General features: G+C 38.7%; 1 protein-coding gene across 1 annotated transcript; it reads left to right on the top strand.

Annotated features, from left to right (window-relative positions):
• The first annotated feature begins 661 nt into the window (after positions 1 to 661).
• MANSC4 (MANSC domain containing 4) lies at positions 662 to 4,355 on the top strand. Its single transcript, XM_008940440.1, has 3 exons — positions 662 to 929; positions 2,895 to 3,029; positions 3,670 to 4,355. Exons 1-3 carry the CDS (start codon positions 701 to 703, stop codon positions 4,353 to 4,355), a joined length of 1,050 nt encoding a protein of 349 aa, XP_008938688.1. The 5' UTR covers positions 662 to 700.
• Positions 4,356 to 12,435: the final 8,080 nt, after the last annotated feature.

The raw sequence follows: 12,435 nt of genomic DNA, 5'->3' as shown, positions 1-12,435 counted from the left end.
ATGTAGGCTACAGCCTTTTCCAGTCATATTAATCTACTCCAAATCTTTGAAAATAAAACTTTATTTTTCTTGCAACCAAAACAGAGTAGGGATGGCAGAATGAATTTCCACCTCTGGATGGTAGACAGAATTAGATAGTTCAGTTTGTTAGTTGAGAAGGAAACTGTATTTGCAGGCATCAGGTAATCCAAAAGGTGTTAAGGAATTAAACCTGTGTTGAGAGTGATAGTGTGAATGAACAAAGTGGCAGACCCACCTCTCTTGAGTGAGTGTACTGCATGCTTTCAGAGCTGAGGTGAAACAATGTGGTCAGCTCACTATTATTCACACATGTTAAGGCTGTTCGCCTGCTTTGGTCTTAGAAGGACAAGAGACACAAGCTGGGGGCCAAAGGAACAAGTTCTCTGTATTACCAAAAAAGAATCTGTGCTTTTTCTCAAAAACTGTCTCCAAATGTTTAAATTAGAGAACAAAAATAACTAGTATAATCATATGAAGCTCCTAAAATGGCTGCTTCCTTCCAGCAGCTGCCCAAGCATCATAATGGGAATTGTTTGGAGAAGACATGCCCTGGCTCATGTCCCTGGCAGAACTGGCAGTATTCTCACCAATCAAGAGCTTGTCTCTTGAAACGTCAGTCCAAACTCCAGCGGATCCATGGAGGAGAAAGTGCATTGCCTAAGCCCATTACATTGAAGAAATGGTTTTGCTGGTGGCAATAGCAGAGGTGCTGTTGGTTCTGGGACTGGCCGTGGACTCAGATTCTCTCTGCTCACCCACTACCTTCTATAAGAACTGCTGGATCCGACGCTTCCCAGGTCTTCTGCTTGACCTGCAGGAATCGCAGAAGAGGGGAGCCCAGGTGCTAAAGATTTATGCAGAAGTCTCACCCCAACAGTGCAGCAGAACCTGCTGCCTTCTGAGGAATGGTGAGTGTTTATTCCCAAGATCGTGCCACACATTAAAACTCACATCACAACATATGAGGAAAAATATTTTGGTTAATTTTTATATGAATGACGAACAAAAATACAACTGTGACAACCTGACACTGACATAACCAAGCCAGCAGCATTCCAATGAAGGGTCCACTTCTATCTCAAATAGTGTGACAAAAGAGCAATTATATACATTTCAGCAAAGTTTCTTCTATTTGGACAGCAAACTTTGTCTCACAGATCATGGGACTGGATACCTTACAGAGATCAGTAATGGTAACTTGGAATCTCATTTTTATCACGTTACATTCTTAGTAACTTCGTTACAATCTTCGCTGAAATAGAGACATTAGATGGCATTTCAAAGATATGCTTTAAATCAGCTTGTGTTTTCCTTCTAATCCCAAACAGATATAGTCACTACCACAAATACTACTGCTCATAAATTTCCAATTAAGATTTCAAGAAATGTTGCTAAGAAGTTTGCTAAAAGAATTTTCTTTGCTGGATTCCCAGTAATCCCAGTATCTTACAAGATAATAAGAAATTTTGAAGGCATTTAATAACAAGAAGAAAAAAACATGTTCTTTTTAACTCCTCAAACCAATGCAAAATATCTTATAGCAAACGTTTGAAGTATTTTTTTCTGACCAAAGACCTACCCTTCCTCACAAAAAATAGGCTTGTGATTTATTTTTCTTACCTGATTTTATACAATAAAATCCATCCTAGATCCCAAAGAGAATATATCCACAGAAGCCAAGTTCTTCAGATGATATTTTGGTTTTCTACTACTTAATGATGTTTTCATAAAGCATACAAAGTAATCATTCAAATGGAAAATACTTATAATTATGTTGTGCTGAAAAACGTTTCCTAATGACAACAGAACTTTGCACAGACTTGGAATATTAGAAAAGTTACAAAGATTTCACTCCTCCCTTCAGACAAATACACCTCTTTTCAGGTGGTTTACATATTCTTAAATAGGATCAGTAAGTCTGTATCAGAAACCTGTATAGTATTTATGTATCACACTTAAAAACATACATAAAATCTACTGTTAGTACAAAAGATCTGTTCTTTGACAAAATCCAGAACCTTGCATACCTGGCACTGAAGGCAAGGGCACATACTGCTACATGTGAGGCAAGTGAAGAACAGAAGTATTACAAATTACTTTTATTACTTACAAATGTGAGAAAAATCTTTGGAAACCAAATTTATAAGGCCCTGCCCTGTCAACACATTTTTAATTGCAAGTAGCCATATCAGTTCAGGTATGGAGGTTAGAATCAAGGCAGGTAAAGTGAAATTAATAAACCCCCTCAAAACAAAAAACCTAACTGATCCTGCTCCAAGAACACTGATATAATAAAATAAAATAAACTTCTGACTTGGTATTTTGACTTGAGACTTTGAGGTACTGTGAGACTCTGAAAGAAGAATCTTTCCTGCTTTTTATATAGTGTGACTTTAACCATAAGTATTTTAGCATACATTTTCAACCTAAATAGTGAACCACTATGATTCACAGATCTAAATACTTCTGAAAATTTGGTTTCAGTGACAAATTCTTCAGTTTTTTTTTTTTTTTCATTATTACTTTAGCCTTGATTTCTGATGTGGGAAGATAAAACTGAACCTCCAAACATAGATGAAGAATTGTCTAAACTACTCTGTTTACAGAAATACAGTAGCCCAAAGGTAAACAAGGAAAATGAATGGGAACTGGCAGCATGGCAGGATGTAACTTATTGTAGTTCAGGATGGTCTTTTAATAGTCTGGTTACAATCCAGTTTCAAGTAGACCAGTATATTACACAAGATTTAAAGAGATTTAAAGTACTATGGAGCTGCCCAGTATTAATGATCTGATGTTAAATAACATAATAACATGCAAAATGCAGTGGCCATTATGGTCATAAGCTCAGCTTTGTTCTTTTTGTATTATAGTTTCCTGCAATGTAGCAGTGTTCTACCATGGACCTATTCATGAGAATATGAACTGCCTGCACATGTCCTGTCCCACACTGGAAAGCTGCATACTAAAGGCTAGAATCAATGTAATTTTGTACAACATCACAACAGGTAATTAACCACCTCATTTATAAAGGCTGAAAACATGGCAGCTAGAGGAAATGTTAAAATTATACTAGGTCAGTTGCTGTGCTAGAAGATGCTACATGCTAAAACAGCATTAAGAGTTGTTTCCTCTTTTATTCATGTACCCACTTGTGAGAATACTTCCCTCCTTTCTTCCATTCAGTATATGAGAAAGGACCTTGAGGATACACCCTGCTCTCAAGGTTGATGCTCTGAGTACCTGGCCAATCTGTGCTTGGGGAAAATGCCATACCAGATCTGAAAGGCCAGGCTGCCTCTCCTCCATGTCCCCAGATCCAGTCAGTGGCAAGGCTGAACATGTATTCCCATTAGGCACAAGCAGGAGCTTGCCAGGACTCCCTTACTCCCCATCAGCCCAGATCCTTCCCTTTCCTCACCTTTGGTTCCTTCCCCAAACATACCACTGGGCTCTGTGCAATCCCACAATGTACTACCCTTGCAGGCCATAAGGTGTCCCACAGCCCTAGGCAGTGACACTCCCAGTCCAAAAGGTGTTAATGGGTATTACTTGGGCTCCCTGACCTGCCATTGTCTCCTTGTGCTCCTTTTGTGGGTGTGTAGATGAGCTTTTATCACATAACTAACATTGCTTATGATTTAATAGGGATTGATCCAGATCTTCTGCTTTTTGAAAAGCTGAAATCCAAAGAGCCAAGTACTCAGTCCTCACCAAGCAAATATGAAAGGCAAAACAGCATGACCACAGAGTGGGAAAGATGCCAACATCATAATGTCACATCAAGTTCCCTTCTGCTCCAAGCTCCAGCTTCTACCACGAGCTATGGCTTAGCAGCAAACACTTACACCTCCAGTACAAGCCTGATGGTCAAAAACCCTGCAGTTACCACTTATTCCAGGGGAGAAACTTTTCCATCAGATGATGATTTTGCTAAGAGGACAAGCACATCTTCAGTAAGCACCAGGTCAGTCACCAGCTCCCACAAGAAGACTGGACACTCAACTCTGCTATCCAAGTCTGCCCAGGTATTATCCCACATGCCCACTCCTCCCCGTCTCAACAGCAGTAAGCAACACCTCAACGAAACCAAAGGCTACAGTGGCAGGAATTACACTTCAGACAATGAGGCACCTGGCTGGGAAGCTGCAGCTCTGGGGGTCTGGCTGATTCCTGTTGTTCTTTGCTCTTCTCTCATCTTCCTTTGCTGTTGTACTGTTGCTTTCACAGCAGGGCATTGCAGCAGTAGGAGAGGTCACTATAAGCCCGTAAGGAGAAGAACAACAAAGCTGAGACAATTCATAAAATATTCTAGTGTCAAAGGTAATTTGTAAAATACTGTCACCATCCTTGTTTTGGAACAAACAGATTTTAGAAATGAATCACATATACTAGCTAATTTTTTTTTACAGAACCAAAGGTCTTTTTTTTCATTGATGGTTTCAGAATCTTTCACTTGTAATTTAATTCTCAGCAGATGAACCACAATTCCCCTGTCTCTTGAAGGTAAGAAGTACACATACACACCTCCCACTGCATGCTCAGAGGTGTTCAAGCACATTTCAGTCCATCACCTGACCCAGACTAGTGCCTCACAAACAGTACACACTGAGAAAATTAAGAATGATCAATAAAACTGACAACTTTTTAGAGTAAGATTAAAACATTTAACTCTAATCATCCTTTAATTGCCTCATCGTTTCTATAAAAGCTGTAATTTTTTCTTGAAATAAGTATTAGATTTACCTTTTTTCCCCATTTATCTCTAATACTGAGACAACACAATTTAGCCAACACTCTTTACTTCTTCAAAGAAAAACACCAAAAGGAATCCAAGTCCCCAAAACTACTGAATTCCATTCTCATACCCAAACATTTGATCTTTATGCTTTACTTTTACCTCACTTCACTCTTCTGATAACAATCACTTCAAATGTTTTTCAAGCCCCTCCACCCCTTGAAGCACATTCAGACTTAATCTGCTTTTGTAAATTGCTTGTTCTGCAATGCACTGACAAATCCATTCTGTTATTGGCTGAGGAAAACACAAATGCAGCTGACATTTGTTCACGCCTTGCAATTAGTATCAACCTGTGTTGTGCACTTTGACTTGCTTTTTCTTGCTTACTCATATTTATTGTTGACAGAATTAGCTTTTTAAAATAGGCACAGTCATTTAATGTATGTTGGCAGAGGAATACACATGTTTTGAAAGCTCGGTAAGTCAGCTTTATAGTAAAACTCCCTTTTTTGTTTCTTCATCCTTATGTTATGCTCATAAAAGTGCTCCTTATGAATATAAATCAAGCAACCAGAACAACAAGGTAACAAGGTATTTCCTTTCAAGAGTAACCATGATTGTTCTTCCTCTTTTAAACTTGTTGATGTCTCCGTTGCTCACTTTCTTCAGCTGCTGTAAGAAGTTTCTGTTTCCCAGACAAGTGTAAATATTATAGAAAGAAGTAATAAAAAATAAAACTGATTGTCATGTCTACATGGTGGGAAATTGTTTTAAAACTAGTAAGATTCATGCAGTGTTTGAAGACTACGCTAATGAGGTTGTAAGGCTACAGGAAAAGTAAATTACAGTTGAGCAGGTTGGTTTCAGAGGAAAAGACCTCTCTAAAATTGTATTTTAGCCCACACTGATCAGCACTGTAGCTTAGAAAATTGAAGTTTACATAAAACCTTGTTTATACTGTTTGATTGACCTTTTATGCTAATTTATATGTAATAGAAGAGAGACTGTCACAGGATAAGAACATTTTAAAGGAGTGGGGTTATTTAATCAGTTGAAATAACACACAGGAAATTCCTTCTATTTTAGCTAGAAAAACTAGAATTAGTTACGATTTTTTTTTTTAATGGGTTCTTATATGCTTATATGCAAAGCAATATAAACTCTAGAGAGGTACCCACTGCATGATGTACTTGAAATTTCAACAAGCTGGCTTTTATCATCAAATTGTACTTTCCTAGTTCATCACGTGGCTGGATGTAGCACATAGTTTACCTAGCACTAAAAATTTCAGCACAGTATGATGAGCTCCTCAAGCACTCTTCTGAGTTAGAAGAAGTGTACAGGTATTATTTTCCAGGTTTTTAAAACCAAAGGGAAACAAACTAGGAGAAAGGAACCAAGATACTTTATATTGTATCAAAGGATGAATGTGGTGATCCTATAAATAATATATGTCTCATATGATGTGCTGACCATCTTAGGGTAATCTTCATGGATCTGACTCCTAAATGGAAGAGTTTCAGGTCTGACTCATTCCAACAGGAAAACAATTCAGATGTGTCACACATCATGACAAACTGATCAAATGCATTAAGTAAGATGTAAAGATGCATCCCAAGCAGATCTAAAATCCAGCCTGCTTACCTTTCTGCCTGTCTATTTTCTGCCACGTGACTAAACATCCAATGTAATGCAGAAAATCCAGCCTGCTTACCTTTCTGCCTATTTTCTGCCACATGACTAAACATCCAATGTAATGCAATAGTACAGAAGTGTCTGATGAAACTGTCTCCTTTGAAATGGTCAAAACAATTAACACAGGGAAGTGCACATTCACTGCCAAAGAAGGGTTCAGCAAAAACTGCTCTTTGAAGAACACTGCAGTCATATATGTCTAACAGCTAAAAAACCTGAACCTAAACTCTGGAGAATACTTTGTAAGAGAACTAGATCTGCACTCTGTGATGCTTTTCTTCAGGCTGAACAGAGCTTTAAAATTCTGCTCGTGTTCACTTTGGAGCTTCAAATGCTCCCAAAGAGAAGATGTTACTGGAGAAATTAAGGCTTTTCAAACTGCACAAACTTACAAGACCTTGCAGCGCTGAATTGAAAACATAATTTCACCTGAAAATCAGATAACACACTAAAATTATTATTGCTACATAACTGCATGCAGTTTTTAGGATACAGAATTCACATGCAGGCAGCTTAGTCCAATTCAGGTAGAAAAATTATGTTCTGTTTACCTAAAAATTGCCCCATAGTTTCAGCTGGATAGAATGTTTCCATTTTCTTACCCTAGGGGTTTGCCAAGTTTTGCTGAATATTAGTTATATTAAATTACAGAAGTATACACATTTTGTGTTAGAATTAGTTGTTTCATACTTTGCATTTATTTTTTTTTAAATTTAATAGAAATGTAGTTGTTATTTTCCAGGGTTTAAAGGCAAGGGAGTGCACAGTACCTCTTTCTCCCTGCTTCAAATAATGAGATTTGCAGAGCAGTTGAAGAGTTTGAGGCAGCAATATTGTAATGCAGAAAACTGTCAGGTTCTGACATACTGCAATACCTTCATTATATGAGACTGGCACTAATTTCATTGTTCCCAGGTTCTTACTATTCATCTTTGTCCTGACTCAGCCTCCTCTGCAGGTGGGGCAGCAGCCCAAATGCCCTGCAAAACACCTGCTGGCAGCCTGGAGTGTTGCCAACTCAACAGTGCTCGGCCTCTTCCAGCTTTGCTCTTCTTCTGTTATAAACGATCCTCCACAGCAGCTTGATTCAAGAACAAAGAAGAAACTTTAGTCTTAAAGGATGGATACTACTATTGGATTTCTATTTTTAAAAAATAAGAAGAAATTGACTACAGAAGAAGTGACAACTTGCTAATCTTACACCAGGGATGTCCTGCACCTATAAATGCAAGACTAGCAAAGTAATCCTTTCACTGGACAGGATACACTCCAACATGCCAAAACCAAAAATCTCTGCAAGAAGGCATTTGTTTTAATAGAGAGAAGTCATAGGTACTATACTCTCTGCTTTCCAACAGGTGATTTTTTCACCTTTTACTCTCAGGAAAGTAACTAGAAGTGACAACTTGCTAATCTTACACCAGGGATGTCCTGCACCTATAAATGCAAGACTAGCAAAGTAATCCTTTCACTGGACAGGATACACTCCAACATGCCAAAACCAAAAATCTCTGCAAGAAGGCATTTGTTTTAATAGAGAGAAGTCATAGGTACTACTATATTCTTTGCTTTCCAACAGGTGTTTTTTTCACCTTTTACTCACAGAAAAGTAACTTCTATCTCTTCATTGATCAGTTGTGTGGCCTGCAGCAAGTTAGTCATCCCTGGTGCCTGGGGTTGCTTCATCTCCACATTAGTGACTGTATAATGTACTTAATAGCAGCATGATGCTCCTTTGAAACTCACCCTCAGTATTATGCTCTGCAGAATCATATAATGGAACTGGGACCTCAATACTCACCAGAAAATGAGACAGAACTGAAAATTTATCTCTCTCAGGCACAATTGCTTCTGGGCCAGAATGAAGTGTCTAAAAAATAGAAGACCACATTCTGAAGAATCTTCTAGGCTTGTTTGAAAAAAATAAGGAGGAAAATGGTTATATAAAGCACAGTAGCACAACTATTTTATTACAGACCAGAAGTGTCACAAGAAAATCAATATATACATTTGAAGTATAAGAGAAAACAAGAAATGAGTAGAAAGATGGTTTGTCCACATAGCACATCCTTTTAGGCAGCATAGGTCCCTTTATCCCTTATTTGTGCTTGTAGCAATGCCATGCATGAGAATGGGCCAAAAAGTGTCAACTCCAGTCAGGAGCATCTTAGTTCCCTGAGGACCATGAGATTATCTGTAGGGTTTACCAGCTCCTCAGACACAGCCAGTCACATTCAGGTCTCAGGGCCTGGTGAAGTTACAAGTAGTTGAAACATCTACTGCCCTTGCCAAAGACTGAATTACATCTCTGTACAGGCCTTCTTGTCTAACCTGAGCAAGAGATTATGCTTCATGTCCAACAGCCCTTCTTTAAAGGGCAAAAGTGTGACAGAACACAGACAAACCACCTCAAGAAACTGTTTAGTGAAACTTTGAATGTTTCGCTCTGCAACTCCTCGCACAGTGTTTACTAAAGACAGCTTATGCCAGTGATTACAGGAGTTTCTAGATGCAAAAAATTAGCCTGACTACTGACAAAGCAAGTTCTTTTCCAGTCTGTCCAAGGGCCAGATCTCAACCTTTCTTTGGAATGTTTATATGGGAGATAAAAGAAAGGTTAGTCTCCTCAACAGCACCAGCAAAACTATGCATCACAACTATTCCAGATGGCTGAGAATTTAATTCATTTGAGGTTTTGTTTTTTTTTTTTTTCCATTGGAGACAGCTTGTTTTTCATTGCCATAAGGAACTTACTTTTCCAGTTTGCGGGGGCAAGTCTTTGGATTTGAAAAGAGACATCTGCTACTTGGAGGTTAGAACAGCGACTGCAAAGAGGCACATCCAGCACCCTTCCTGCCCCAGCTCCAGCTCGTGATGGACAGGGTCGCCTCAGGTCAGGGCTCTCATCAACTAGCTCCATGTTCCTCTTGGCCAGTAAACACCACCAAAAGAATTACCTATGGAGACAGCCAATGCCTCTAGATATTATGTGTGGTTTTTCGCTCCTCACTGTTAAATTTATGGATGGGGGCCCTGGCCTGCTTCTTGATTTAAGTGTTTCCTATCTGCATTTCTATTTAAAAGGCACATGAACACTTCCATGTAACAAGAATGTACATACACACAGGTGTGTGTAGAGGGTACACACCTTAGTCATGCATTTACATTATAATGTACATGATACATTCATAAGTGACCACTGCTAAGGATGTTTTTATTACTGTGCTGTAGAGCTGCTCAACCCATAAGTCTATTAAATAGTCTTTAACTCTTCAGGTTTTAAACTTCAGTGCAGGTTTCCAATGACACAGTCTGCAAGAGGATTATACAGGAAAATAAAGATGTGTACTTTAGTTCATAAAAACATGTGCTATACTATACATCACCAAGGCTGGGAATGTTCCAGGTATGCTACAGAGACACAGAGAAATAAGCCATCCTCAAACACACTTCAAAGGGAGAAGCAGAAAAACAGAGAAACATCCAAGGTGACAAAGAGCTCAAAATACAATCCAGGCTACCTTTGATCCAGCCCTTCACATTACAGAAGTTCTGTACTATAACACGTAACCAATTAGTAAAAATCACAGTGTAACTGAATTTTGTATTGACTTTGATTTTAGCAGATTGATTTGCCTTATTTAAGGATTAAAAAGGTTTTTAATTTTGCTTCTGTGTTTCTTAGCAAGGAGAGGATCTGAAGACAACATTGAAAACCAAGGTTGCAAGTCAATTTTGCAGATTTCTAAGGCCAGCTGGCCAAGTGTCCTATTGCTTTGGTATCATGAAGTCAGGTACTACAGGAAAACTTTTACAACTAATTTCTGATGATACGGGGTTGATGATAAGTGTTGAATGGGGTTAGAGAACACAGTGAATTAGTTCCAGCTAACAGGTAGAATCCATTGTTGGCAGAGGCACTTCAGTGTCCTGGAAGTCAGAAGACAGCCACCTTTTCTCTGCCTGTATTTCTTGAAGCAATTATAGAATGTATATAAGGCTTGAACACTTCAGAGGGAACTCTAGAACCCTGTGCATTTTAGGTTTTCCATGAATTAGCTGTGAAGAAAGATAATGTTTAATGAAATAATACAACCAAATGAAAAATCAATTCCTCTTGCTGTACTGTTCTTTCTACCACTCATTATTATAAGTAAAGTAAAATTGTTATTTTAACTACAACTTTCAGAGTTCTGTTTAGGTCCATTGAAAGTCTGTGAAGTGCAAATGAAAATGGAATTGTCCTGTGCTGCAGAAGATTCCATCAGGTGTTCATATGTCCCAAGCAAGTAAGGAGAAATTTATGGAGGAAAGCAAGCTTATGGGGTTTTGGGTTTCTTAAAACATCTCAGGGCATTACTCATGGCAGGCTGGTAGAAGACACAGCACTGCACAACAGAAGGTAGTTACACAGGCTTGCTAGTATGCCAGTCCTTATGCAAGCACTGACAGAGCTAATTAAGGAAACAAGTTTCTTTTGTGTACATACTAGAACCAAACAGCCTTTGGAATACAGCCAGGCACAACTCCACCTTCCATACCACTCCCTGAGTCAAGCTGCAGTTACTTCCTCAGTAATTCTGGTTTCATGGCTGTTCAAAAAAGATTAGGGATTACACAGATGTAGTACTTCAAACGAGAGATTAAAACATTACCCTCATTGTCCCTGAAGAAAAGAACAACCTGGTAACAGCTAAAACTTTCCCCATGTTAAGCTCCTGCTAAAACTTCACTTTAATAGAGATGTAAAAGAAAGAAATATTAAATAACCACATTGGTAAGTGCAAAATGGGATTAGAGGACCAGCATTTTCAATGAGCTACAGCTCTGGCAAATTCTGTAGGGATTAAAATATAAACAAGGGAATCCTTCCAAAACTGACAATGTTTTGGAAATAGGAATACATACGCTCCTTAATTGTTTGTAAACACAAACCAGGGAGAAATCCTAGCAGTGAGTGAGCAAAGCCACACAACACTGCAGAAATCAATTCCTTTCCCTTTAGGCAGCTGTCCCTTTATCCCTTACTTGTGCTTACAGCAATGCTGTGCATGACAACGGGGCAAAAAGTGTCAGCTCCAGTCTGAAGCTCCAGTCTTGGTTAGCTCTGTTACTGAAAAAGTAACAGAGCCACAACACTGCAGAAATCAATTCCTTTCCCTTTAGGCAGCTGTCCCTTTATCCCTTACTTGTGCTTGCAGCAATGCTGTGCATGACAACGGGACAAAAAGTGTCAGCTCCAGTCAGGAGCATAAATTAGTTCCCTGAAGAACTAACAGAGCTAACCAAGGCTCAGTCCATTCCTATTTAACCTGCATTCTCAGCCCATTACTCACCAGCTCTCACTTTCAGCAGCCTCCTCATTCCTCCTTTCCCACCCACTTCATTCTCCTGGCAATAACTGCTCGTATACCTTCTTACTACCATCCCACTTTCTACCTTATTTTATTCCATCATCTTAGAGACAGGTATTGTTACTCAGGGCATTTGTTAGCCCTCACGACAACAACTGAGAGAACCTCACACTGTTGCTTCAGCACCTCTCCAAAATTTAAACATTATCTTTCTTTTACAGACAGGCAGTACAGATAAAGAGAAATCTCAGTGCCATTTGGAAAATCTTTAGGAACTTCAGAGCTCTTAACTTTCAGGCTCTTATTTGTGTGAGAAGTCAGAATGTGATTAAGCAGAGGACTGAACCAGGATCTGTCAAGCTAAAAAAGCACAGAACAGAGTGATCAAGTCACCAGTACAACTGAAAACATACTTTATTCAAATTACAAGATTCATGGACAGGAAAATTATGCTTACAAGAAAATCCATCAGTAAAGAAAAATCTGATTACTATTGAAATGAATTCATCATGAGGTTTCATATTTTTGGTTAAGGTCCTGAATAATTAGATATCCATATCACAAAGCAACATGAACACAGTAGTTTAATACTTCCCTAATCAGGGGTACCTGCATAGTCTGCTC

Source organism: Merops nubicus, unplaced genomic scaffold (assembly GCF_000691845.1).
Source record: "Merops nubicus isolate BGI_N331 unplaced genomic scaffold, ASM69184v1 scaffold3760, whole genome shotgun sequence".
NCBI lineage: Eukaryota > Metazoa > Chordata > Aves > Coraciiformes > Meropidae > Merops > Merops nubicus.
This window is presented reverse-complemented; position numbering and strand designations above follow the sequence as displayed.